At 42.8% G+C, this 12,974-nt stretch overlaps 1 protein-coding gene across 1 annotated transcript in view; it reads right to left on the reverse strand.

The window, feature by feature from the left end:
* Positions 1–12,974, reverse strand: part of LOC133417764 (glutamate receptor ionotropic, NMDA 2C-like) — a 50,774-nt gene that overhangs the window by 16,062 nt on the left and 21,738 nt on the right. Inside the window, exons 4-8 of the mRNA XM_061705851.1 lie at positions 11,285–11,350; positions 9,475–9,663; positions 8,133–8,473; positions 6,794–6,908; positions 4,147–4,358 (exon numbers count right to left, since the gene is read on the reverse strand). Coding sequence (XP_061561835.1) covers positions 4,147–4,358; positions 6,794–6,908; positions 8,133–8,473; positions 9,475–9,663; positions 11,285–11,350 — 923 coding nt within the window. The remainder of the gene's footprint in view (positions 1–4,146; positions 4,359–6,793; positions 6,909–8,132; positions 8,474–9,474; positions 9,664–11,284; positions 11,351–12,974) is intronic.

The following is a 12,974-nucleotide window of genomic DNA, read 5'->3' on the forward strand; positions in this document are numbered from 1 at the left end:
CCATTTACAAAAAACATTCACATTTCTCAGATGAAATCTCAACTGACTTCACTGGTGGGAGACCAATTGCTGATTTTTATCATGCGGAACAGGATTCTGGTATTATGACAGTATACTAATGAGTTGTAAGAAAAATATATTTCTTGCATTGGTATGGGGCGGCACGGTGGCCGACTGGTTAGAGCGTCAGCCTCACAGTTCTGAGGACCCGGGTTCAATCCCCGGCCCCGACTGTGTGGAGTTTGCATGTTCTCCCCGTGCCTGCGTGGGTTTTCTCCGGGCACTCCGGTTTCCTCCCACATCCCAAAAACATGCATTAATTGGCGACTCTAAATTGCCCGTAGGTGTGACTGTGAGTGCGAATGGTTGTCTGTTTGTATGTGCCCTGCGATTGGCTGGCAACCAGTTCAGGGTTGCCCGATGACAGCTGGGATCGGCTCCAGCACGCCCGCGACCCTAGTGAGGAGAAGCGGCTCAGAAAATGGATGGATGGATGCATTGGTATGAGTATATAAGGTGTTTTCAGGTAGCAAGTGATGTGATGCTTCTGTCCTTATTTCACTGCCTTTCAGTTGCTTTAAAATATTTTTGTTGTCAGTAAGGTTAAGGTGTAAATGATGATGTGTGTGTGTGTTGTTGTTTTTTTTTTATATAGTGAAGTGAAGCTAAGTAGTCAAGAATGTCCATCCAGAAACCATTAAAACTACCAACTGGTGACGTGAACTGTTCTGTCAAAGCTACTTTTAACAGTAGTATAGCCTTGACAATCTTACATTTATGACAATTATGGTAGGGATTGGCAATCAATTTCAGCAATTCATGTTAGGTTATTTGTCTGCGCAATTATTATTATTATTTTTATTAATCGATTTCTTTAGCAGCACCCGCGGTTCAAATATGTCATCGCTGACGTGCACTGCTTGCACAACCAACATGGCTGCGAACAGAGTGGCGCTACAAGGATGGAGTAGGGCAGCAAATATGGATATTGAAATCTCCAAGACTAAAACATATTTGGTTAAGAAGACAGAAAAAAGCTCGTAAAAGTATTGTCTGAAAGCTGACACCATTTTTGGAGGCCTTCAGATAGCCACACCTAAAAAGGGTACTTTTGGCTCTAATGATCAAACCAAGAGGAAACTAAGTGGAACAAATACTAAGTGAAACTATAAAGGGTGAGAAGCTCGGTCATCCGGGAGGAGCTCAGAGTAGAGCCGCTGCTCCTCCACATCGAGAGGAGCCAGATGAGGGGGCTGGGGCATCTGATTCGGATGCCTCCCGGACGCCTCCCTGGTGAGGTCCCACCGGGAGGAAACGCTGGGGACGACCCAGGACACGCTGGAGAGACCATGTCTTTCGGCTGGCCTGGGAACGCCTCGGGACCCCCCCCCCCCCCCCCCGGAAGAGCTGGATGAAGTGGCTGGGGAGAGGGAAGTCTGGGCGTCCCTGCTAAAGCTACTGCCCCCGCGACCCGACCTCGGATAAGTGGAAGAAAATGGATGGATGGACGGATGGAAACTAAAAAGCAAAAGATAATATGTCTGTGAAGTACAGTGAGGCCATCTCCATAGCCAGTAATTCGAGGCTTGTGAAAAAAACAAGTAGGATGAAGGGGATGAGTCAATAAGGACCGAACAGTCGTCTTGAATTAGCCAGGACGCAGTGATGATAAAGAATTGTATGCTATTATTCATAGTAAAATTGTGACTTATAAATGATTTATTAGCAAGAGGGCGGACATTAAATAAAAATAATTTAGTAGACAGTGTGGGTAGAGCTAGCGTAACAGTATTGATGGTGGTGAGGAGTGAGAGTTCGTGGGTCTTTCTTTGTACGATTATTGTTTATTGATTTCTTGAGAGCAATAAATCACTCAATTTAGTGTATTAAACTTTGCAATAATTATTACAATAATAATGATATTAATAACCCTACAATATTTTAATGTATTGCTTTATATGTTGCTTTTTATTTATTTGTCTTTTTTTAAAATTAAAATTGTATGTTTTTAAATGTTTTTAGTACATTTTCAATTTTTTTAAATACAGTACATAAAATACATGTATGAGTATATATTTTTTGCCCATTATAAAAGATACAATAAAAATAAAATGAAATAAAATATATAATTGATTGATTAATTTATGACTTTTTAGGATAAAAATAATACACATCTTGTTAGAAAGAATAGAAAGTACAGTGGCACAGTGGCGGTCGAAAATGAACCTGCCACACATCTTGGAAAGGCGTTTCTAAAGCATTTCCTCGTCCAGTCTAATCACATTAACCCTGAGAATGGACGGCGGTGAGTGTTCAAGTGACTAATTGATTAAATGTTTAAAAAATATATATATAATGGGAAAAAAAGCAAGTGGTAAATTGGCCCTCGCGTGTTTGTTTGAGACGTTAGCAGCAGCTCTGGCAATCGCTGCATCAATTAATTGTGGTGGGTAGCTTAGACCACCTGGCGTCATTATACATGCTAAGGCAGACACACTCACACGCGGACACACACACACACGCACACGCGCACACAAAGCAGCACACGTACAGTCGAGTAAAAGTCCTGGGAGGATTGAAACAGCCTCGTGGGTGATCCTTGCAAAATGGCCACACCGCAACACAAAAAGCATATTATGGGATGTCAGGGCAGCAGCAAAAAGGAGGGCATGTGGATGACGGTGATGACCAAACCACCGTAGGCCTCAAAACAAGTGTACATTTTCACAGAGCATTACTTAACATACAGCAGCAGTGATTGCAAATGTAGCAGCATTAGCATTTTGTTTTTTGTTTTATTCCAAATCAGGCAGAAAGAGCATCTACTGTGCACTGAAAGCTTTATAATTGACTTCACAAATTATTCCTAATCAATGAAGTAGTCTACCTGTACTAAAATAACAATGCCATCTGTTAGAGCCCGTGGGGCAATACCCCAATTGTCTCGAATGCAAAATCCGGTTCGATGATGTATGGAAGCAAAATTATCAACCGGATTAAAGATATGAAATTCTTCTTTCTGGTCCATAGTTTTATACGGAGAGGAATAACAATTTATGACATAAAATCTGATAAGAAAATGCTCATATGTTAGTCAAGATGTTTCTTTGGAAACTGGTGGAACAGGGTGTCGCTGCCCCTCGTAGGAGAGCATGGACAGAGAGAGTTGGTCGGAACACGAAGTCCCAGCCCAACACACAAATATACGTACATTACAATCACAACTTTGCACTATATGAAAAATAACAGCGCATATGCTGGATCCGGTCGGGCAATACTAAATTTGCCCATCATGCAAAAATCTAAAATTTTCTGATTGGATTTGAAGCGCAGAGGTTTTTGTACCCCACATATTCCGGCTAGCAACAGGACACCGGGAAGAATAATTTAATCAATTCTGTTACGTGGGGCATCATCATCGGCTACTCAAAGCCACATCCAATCCACTGCTCCACACAGCACCAAGAACAAAAAATAAAATAACAGTTCCACCCGTTGAATCCAGTGGGCCAAACTCCATTTGCCTTGCAAAATTAAAACTGCTGCATTTGGATTAGGCTTTTATTGCCGACAGTCAAAAATACCAGGACTAAAAAGCACACATTTATATATATTTTGTTATTTTAACATCTTTTTTCTGCATTTCTTTCATCTGGTGTCGTCCGGAAAATCAGCTCCTTACCTCCCCTCATGCTCCGCCCAGCTCTCAAACATCCACACAATTTGCCACAGTTACATTTAGTTTAGTAAACCCTCGGGAAAAAAAAAAAGAAACAAAAGAAAAAGATGTCACTCAGTTCCACACAGTTTCCATTTTGTTGGTTACAGCTTTACTGCTATTAAAGACAAGCACCCGTACATCCATTTTTATCCAGTACAGCTACGTACAGTATATAGAATGGTTACACAAAAATGTCTGGCATACTGACTCCAAAAAGGCAGAAGTTCTCCAAATGAGAGCTCTGTGCATGCCATTTGCATAAAATTGCCAAATTTAGATTGGGCTCGCGAGCTTTTTGATCAGTGAAACAAACAAGTGAGCTCGACTGCTCGCTCTTGACCTTGCAAACAAACAAAACATCATCTCATCTCACTTCCTGGTGACATGGTTACAGAAAAGAACGCAGAGTCCGCGTCTGTACGTACCTCTCGGAGTGATTTGACTGGCGCCTGCACGGCACGGTGTTGCGGACGCACGTGCCTGTGCCGGGGTCCACATTCTCCACCATAACGAAGGGGTGCTCCTCCAGCGTGGCTACGGTCAGGTGGCGATTGTCCATCACGTGCTCCAGGAAGTTGCCATAGCGCGGCCACACGGGGTAACGCACCTGCAGGATACCCCGGCCGTAAGTTCCCACCTGAGGGAGGGGAGCGATGTATTAGTGGGTTTTAAGGTGGTTATTTTTCATGGTCATTTGTTGCATGCGGCACAATCATTTCCATCCATCCATTTTCTTTTACCGCTTCTCCTCACTAGGGTCGCGGGCTGCTGGAGCCCATCCCAGCTATCTTCGGGCGGGAGGCGGGGTACACCATGAACCGGTTGCCAGCCAATCCCAGACAATCTTTTCTGCCCATTAAATCTAATAGGAACGTTGTCATGTTCATTATGTAGTTGCCTTGAAAATTTGAGGCATAGGGCACTGGTTCTCCACATCGCAAAGAAAGGACAAAGAGTCGGGAAGAAGAATTATATTACAACTTTGTACTCAATGCAAAATAATTTTTTTTTACATTGGATGTGAGGGGCAGAAATCATTGTGCCCCACACAACAATGTCCAAGACACATCGTTGGGCGGCGGCACGGTGCACAACTGGTTTGCACATCCGCCTCACAGCTCTGAGGACCCGGGTTCAAATCCAGCCTCCCATGTGTGGAGTTTGCATGTTCTCCCCGTGCCTGTGTGGGTTTTCTCCGGGTACTCTGGTTTCCTCCCACATCCCAAAAACATACATGGTAGATTCATTGAAGACTCTAAATTTGTATAATATTGTCCGTAGGTGTGAATGTGAGTGTGAATGATTGTTTGTCTATATGTGACCTGCGATTGGTTGGCAACCAGTTCAGGGTGTACCCTGCCTCTCACCTGCAATTAGCTGGGATAGGCTCCAGCATACCCACGACACTAGTGAGGATAAGTCGTGTAGAAAATGGATAGATGGACATCGTGGAGCAATACCCCATTCGTCTCTAATACAAAATCACCACTTGGTTCTGATGGTGGACTGAGGCAGAATTAGCAACCCGACCCAATTAGCCTGTTAGGAATAATATTAATATTAATATTCCATCTTCATACTCAATTCAAAGTTAAGCCACATTCTGCTAGCCATTTACCCTTAATACAAAATTGCCTATCTTCTGATTGGATTTGAGGGGCATAAAGGATTTTTCCCCCCCACAACAAAGTGTCGTCTGGTGATTGACAGAGGCAAAATTAGTAACCCGACTAATGCTGGCTAAATATTAGTTTGCTTGGAGGCAGAACAAAACATGTAGGTTATGATCATTTCTGCCCTAAAAATCTGAGAAGAATGTACCTGCTGCTGAAACTGGTTGGGCAAATACCCCATTTGCCCCAAATGCAAAATCACCGCTGGGTCCTGATGATTGATGATTGAAGGAGTAACCCGACTAAAGCTTGCTAAATTTGAACCTGAAAGTAGGCACAGGTGTGTGAATTCGTCATGTTGCCGGCCAGAACACAGGGAGCGAAAACATTTCTGCCCCTCATGGCCGATGATAAAATTGTCACACTGAAGTCATGAACAAAAAGGAGGAAATGACTTAACCCACACATGCGGAACATGTTCATACACACTCTAGCAGCTAGTTGAAAACGGTGACATTGATGAATTAAGTCTTACGCTGTGGGGATTTTCAGTAGACCTCCGTGGCATTGCATGTTATGTGATGTTATTGTGTCTGCAACAATACCACAACAGGAAACCAACATTAATATACTGTACTTGAGAGGCTAATGTTAATGTTAGGGGGCAGCCTGGCTCAAGTGGTAGAGTGGTCATCACCCAACCCAAAGGTTGTATGTTCGATCCTTGGCCCCTGTGACCATGTCCAAGTGTTCTTGAGCAAGGTTGCAAACCCCCGGTTGGTCCCAATGCTGAGTCATCAGTAGGTGAATGAGCAGACGGTGTTAAAGCGCTTTGAGTATCTTGAAGGTAGAAAAGCTCTACACAAGTGAAACTCCATTTACATACGCGTTCTTTACAACGGTCAACCTCCTCGAGTCCGCCGTGACAATTCACAATGAGTACAAGATAATAGGAGAAAAGCCCTTCAAAAAGAAAGGAAGCGAGGCCTCAGAGATTGCAGTCAGACGAAGCCCTCCTGAACATAATGTCACAAAGATGCAAGGTATTCCTTTGTGTTTCTTTACTTTTTAAAGTGTCATACTAAATAAGTATAACAAAGAACAACAAAACAGAAGTGATGATGGACAGTGAGGCTGATGTTAAGCTCATTCTTATGTTCACTTTTTGATATTTTCTTTGGGGACTAACTGATTGCCATCTACGTTTAGTTTCACATGTATGGTGTTTCAATGTCCACTGTATTAAAAACTTTTTTTTGTTCCCCAAAAATGTTTTGACTATTCTAATTACCTCACAAAGTTTGGGGACTTAAAAAAAATGATGATGGGATAATATTTTTTTTCCTCTGGTAGTCAGTTAAAGTGCACATTAGTGTAGCCAGCCATCTGGAGAGATAATGTCTTGTCAGAAAATTGCAAGATTTATGAGAAGAAACATACTTTTCTGTCTCACACATACCTTGTCCCACACTCTCTCTCGGTCTAGGGCGATGACAACCATAGAGGGGTTTGAGAGAAAGCCCCGGCTGTTGAACGACAGGTCTCTCCTTTCCCACGTCACGTTCATCATGTGCCTGCAAAAAGTCACGGTGCGGGGAAATAAAATGGAAGAGGGTCTTGTTTCCAATCAAGAAACCTTTACCACATCGTACGAGGGAATTTGCATATTCATTTGTAAGCTCGCAATCATCACTTTCTAATTAAACCTGCAGCTCCCCCAGGAGGCTTCAATCTAATGCCGAATAACTCATTAGGGGATAATAGGAGGCCGGCAGTGTTGTTCCGACTGGGGCAATTTCCGCTGTTTGTTAAACGGTGTACATATGACATGATACGGCAATGAAAGATTTGCTTCTGTATTATAAATCAAGGTTAATTTGCATGTTAGGCCACAGGCAAGAGGTACAGAATGACTCTTGAGTCAAAGTTTTAAAAAAACAAAACAACAGAAAAAAAAGAAATATTAATGAGTTAGAAAAAGAAAAAGTGTTCAAGCTGGTTTGGTCAAGTTTGGTCATCAAACTTCACCATGCTTCACCCACACGCAATAACAAAAACTCGAGTAGGTCACAATTTAGCATGGTCCATTCGTCGGTTCCAATTTTGCAGCAATCGGATGAAATCTCGAGGATGAATTTGTCAGTAAGGGATCCCCGGAAATGGTAAAAATAACTCAGAATTACCCTAAACTGTTCAAAATAATGGCCCTTCAGACCAAAATGGCTGACTTCACATGCATTTTACAGCAGGGGTTCTTGAGACTTTTTTTTTGTCCGTCTACTCACAGTCACAACAGATTTTCCTACCACATCTCATGTTTTGAAACTGACTTAAGGGCCAACTTTTTAAACGGGAACTCAACCCTAGATGTCAAAACTTCCTGCTATATTATAAATATATTCATATATTCTTTATTTGAAGCTGTCTAGTATTTATTCTAAAGACATTTAAAACACTGCATCTACTCGCCTACGGGGGCGTCATTTTTATATTATTAGGGGAGTTCTGATATCTAGGGTTTAGTTCCATGTTAAAAATTCCAATTTAATTTAGTAAGTAATTTACTCAGGAAACGAGCCATGCCGCCAACAGCAAAAATATGCAAGTAATTGACGCCACCAAAAAAGGTTTATACTTGCCTCTCGTGAAACCCCCCAAAAAGTAATGGGCCTCTCCTCTTCTCCTTGTTTCGAGTTACTCGGAACCGGGAAGTACAAAAATAACCTTGGGTGATGAGCCAAATGCTGCTTCACCAAGTAACTTAATCAAAGTATTGCATGCGAAATTGCAAAGTGTACCTGAAGAGCGTGTTGTTGCCGGAGTGCTTGGCGGGGTTGCTGCAGTCGCCGTGTCCCTCGGGGATGAAGCCACGCTGCTTCCTGAAGCTCTCTGCGCCCTTGGCCACGATGGCGACGCCCTCGCGCACCCGCTGCCGCAAGCTCTTGCGCCACTGTTCTGTGATGACGCCGATGACGCCCACGGGGAAGCTGGCAGGTGGCGGCACCTCGGGGTTGCCCACAGCCGAGCTGGGCAGGATCCAGATGTAGCCCGGTCCCACCAGGCCCACCTCGAATGCCTGGCGGAACAGGAAGTGCGCCTCCTCGAAAGAGCAGTATACCAGCAGCACCTGGGAGTCCACCTGAGGGTAAGGCATGCTTGAAGTTGGCGGGAAGTTGTAGGGGCATGTCAATATTTTATATTTTACTGTAATGAACACTGGGACAAACACCAGGGCTGTGTTCTGAATCACTCCCGATTAGGCAGGGGAATTAACTAGAGTTTAGCGATTCCGATTCTGTAGCAAAACGGCTTAGCGATCTGAATCCTTGGAGGGATTTTCTTATTGATTTTCATTGAGTGAGGGAATGAAATACAGTAATACAAATGATGTATAATATCATTAATGCCATTATACTGTATACACATGATATAACAGGAAAAAAAAATCTGCATAGTGCTGTGCTACATTACAATTTTATATCATGATAACAATATGTATCCCGATATAGTATTTTTTCTTAAAATTATATGATATTGATGGCAATTTCCTTTGGTATTGTCTCCATTTATTCATAAAACACATTTAATAAAAGAAACATTCAATGGAAAAAAGATAGAACAAAAACACAAATATCCACTGGAAAAATACACTTGGTAGTACAAGGAATACATACTGTTGTTGTGTCCATTGAAATGTAGTGTAATGTACAATGTTGTTACTGTACATCCAAACTCTTCTAGCACTGCTTTAAATGAGTATTTGCTGGTGATCTTGTACCGAGCTGCAGTTGCATAAACCCACATTCATTTTACTAGCGTGTCTCAAGTCACTCTACCAACTGTTTCCCAGACTCGGTTTCCTGAAGTCAGCTCGTGAGTGACCAGTGCCCGAGATGGTAAAACCACAACCACAACTTTAGCACATCCACTCCATGCCAAGGCAAGACCAATCATTTTACGTTCAATCCAAACTGGACTGTTTCACTAATGTAACAATTGGATTAACCGTTGGTTGATTGGTCCATGCCTGGAGAGAGGGATACAGAAGGTACAGTATCGATGACGTTCAGACATTAATAATGGCGTTGCCTGACGTCCAGCTATATACAGTACATAAAATGTACATTCTTGTCATCATACCTGCTGCAGAATGCGCCTGGTCCTCACATCGTTGGCCCCGACAGACATCTCCATGGTCAGGACGTCCTGGAGGTCCCACATGAAGTAGGATGTGTCTGTGTACGACTGAACGATGTCCACGAAGGTGTCGTACCCCGGCAGCAGGCTGGTGATGATGGCAAACTGACCCCAGTCGTACTCCTCCATGATCTAGTAGCCAAAGTTAGGATAAAGAGAATGTCATGACTTCATCAAAATTGAAAAAGACTCGGGTTTTGGACCACGTTGCAATCTCAAGTGATATCACAAAAACTTCATCCATCCATTTTGTGAGCCGCTTCTCCTCACTAGGGTCGCGGGGGTGCTGGAGCCAATCCCAGCTGTCATCGGGCAGGAGGCAGGGTACACCCTGAACTGGTTGCCAGCCAATCGCAGGGCACATAGGAACAAACAACCATTTGCACTCACAGTCATGCCTACGGGCAATTTAGAGTCTTAAATTAACCTACCACGCATGTTTTTGGGATGTGGGAGGAAACCGGAGAGCCCGGAGAAAACCCACGCAGGCACGGGGAGAACATGCAAACTCCACACAGGCGGGGCCGGGGATTGAACCCGGGTCCTCAGAACTGTGAGGCTGACGCTCTAACCAGTCGGCCACCGTGCCACCCACAAAAACTTTAAAAGCTAAAAATCTAAACTTTAAGCTACGACGTACTTGCTAAGACTACGACTTGTTCGACTGCATTATGACACGATGTATATTAATGCTCTGCTAACAACTTTGTTTTTATGTTTAGCTGACAGCAAATTAGCCTAGCTTAGCGTGACAGGCAACCGACCAATGCCTTGACTGGAACAAGTTGACATTCAAATAGAGAAAATCTTCAAAACAAAACATGTATCCAAACTGACCTTTGTTGAGTAGCATCAAAGCATTTTTTGAGTCATTTATTCATCATTATAATTTTTTTTCTTAGACTTTGAGCACCACTGATACACATCCATCCATCCATCCATCCATTTTCTGAGCCGCTTCTCCTCACTAGGGTCGCGGGCGTGCTGGAGCCTATCCCAGCTATCATCGGGCAGGAGGCGGGGTACACCCTGAACTGGTTGCCAGCTAATCGCAGGGCTCATACAAACAAACAACCATTCGCACTCACAGTCACACCTACGGGCAATTTAGAGTCTCCAATTAATGCATGTTTTTGGGATGTGAGAGGAAACTGGAGTGCCCGGAGAAAACCCACGCAGCCACGGGGAGAACATGCAAACTCCACACAGCCGGGGCCGGGGATTGAACCCCAGTCCTAAGAACTGTGAGGCTGATGCTCTAACCAGTCGCCCACCGTGCCGCCACCACTGATACACATAAAACAAAAAAAAAAAAAAATTATGGTTGTGGGGCGACTGCACTACCAAAATTTGGGGACGAAATCCGAGTTAGCTTAGCTTAGCATCACAGAAAAACGATTTATGCTTTCAATGGGACGAGTCACTTTTGAGGAGAAAATGAGAAAATGACACCCATGAAATGATTTTGAGGTAATTTGTTTTCCAGTGATTGATGCTGAGCTAATGTGTAGCAGCTGGGTATTTGCGGTAGGTGACAAACAGCAGAGGTTGTTTCACAGTTTTTTATCCCCAATTTGACGGTGAGAGACAATCACAATTTAAATCCGGACTCCTCTCGTCAATTGTCCGGACAGCTGCATATGTCATTAATCACAACTAAATCGTCCGATTAAAGACATCGGGTTTGACCATTTGGCGGGACAAATCCCTTAATTCCTCTTTTGGTGGTTGACATGATACTCGAGCCACGTACCTTGAACATGCAGAGGATCTGCTGCTCCAGAGACGCTCCCATCTGCAGGAATGACGATCCCTCCGTCTGCCGAGACAACCAAGCCATTCATCTCTCTCAAAGACAATTAAAAGCTACAGATTTCTCAAGCTCCCAGGTCCTGAAGTCCAAGTCCTTGAATGCATCATTGACCTTGATGTCGCCAAATAAACAAAAATTGGTCTTCTCAAAATATTTTGAACTCCAAAATGAACAAAATGTTACTAATAAAATTCTAAAGAAAAAAGGAATAATAATTTCATGAGTTATGTATTGATGGTGTATTAAAATAAGTAAAAATGCCCCCAAAAGTACATTGTCCAACAATTTTCTTAGATTGAAGAAAACAATAAAATATATACATCAAATTTTCTGCTGATAATTTTTTTGATCAAATAAAAATCAAATGTCTATAAATTAAAGTGCATTGCTTTTTTATTATTAGAATTTTTTTGAAAACTAACAAAATGAAGTAACAAAAAACTATTTCATTGCACTACTACAATAATCGGCGGCTGTGGCTCAGTAGGTCGAGCGGGTCTTCCAGTGACCGAAGGGTCATGGTTCGAATCCCGGCTACGAATCCCGGCTCTGCATGTCAAAGTGTCCTTGGGGAAGACACTGAACCCTAATTTGCTCGTAGTGGGCCTGGCAGCGCTTTGCATGGCAGCAGTCACCCATGGTGTATGCATATGTGTGGGAGTGGGTGAATGTGAGGCTTTGTAAAGCACTTTGGGCACTGTGATGGTGTAGATAAAGCACCATATAAGTGCAGTCTATTTACCATTTTAATGATTTAAAAAATTCCTTAAAATACTAAGATAAATTTAATAATAGGTGTGAATGGTTGTTTGTTTCTATGTGCCCTGCGATTTGCTGCGACCAGTTCAGGGTGTACCCCACCTCTCGCCCGAAGATAGATGGGATAGGGCCCAGCACGCCTGCGACCCTAGTGAGGATAAGTGGTAGAGAAAATAGACGGATGGATGGGTTTACAGATTAAAACATACAAAAAACATATTTCTATTCCAGTTTTTACAACCCCAATTCCAATTAAGTTGGGACGTTGTATTAAACATAAATAAAAACAGAATACAATGATCTGCAAATCATGTTCGACCTATATTTAACTGAATACACTACAAAGACAAGATATTTAATGTTCAAACTGATCAACTTTATTGTCAAATAATCATTAACTTGGAATTTTATGGCTGCAACAAAAAAAAAAGCTGGGAAAGGGTCATGTTTACCACTGTGTTACATCACCTTTTCTTTTAACAACATTCAATAAAGGTTCGGGAACTGAGGACACTAATTGTTGAAGCTTTGTAGGTGGTATTCTTTCCCATTCTTGCTTGATGTACAGCTTCAGCTGTTCAATAGGCCGAGGTCTCCGATGTCGTATTTTACGCTTCAGAATGCGCCACACATTTTCAATGGGAGACAGGTCTGGACTGCAGGCAGGCCAGTCTAGTACCCGCACTCTTTTACTACAAAGCCGCGCAGTTGTAACACGTGCAGCATGTTGTTTAGTATTGTCTTGCTGAAATAAGCAGGGGTGTCCAACGAAAAGACGTTGCTTGGATGGCAGCATATGTTTCTCCAAAACCTGTATGTACCTTTCAGCATTAATGTGTCTTCACAGAAGACGTGGCTAACATTGTGTAAG

This window comes from Phycodurus eques, chromosome 19 (genome assembly GCF_024500275.1).
Source record: "Phycodurus eques isolate BA_2022a chromosome 19, UOR_Pequ_1.1, whole genome shotgun sequence".
Classification (NCBI taxonomy): domain Eukaryota; kingdom Metazoa; phylum Chordata; class Actinopteri; order Syngnathiformes; family Syngnathidae; genus Phycodurus; species Phycodurus eques.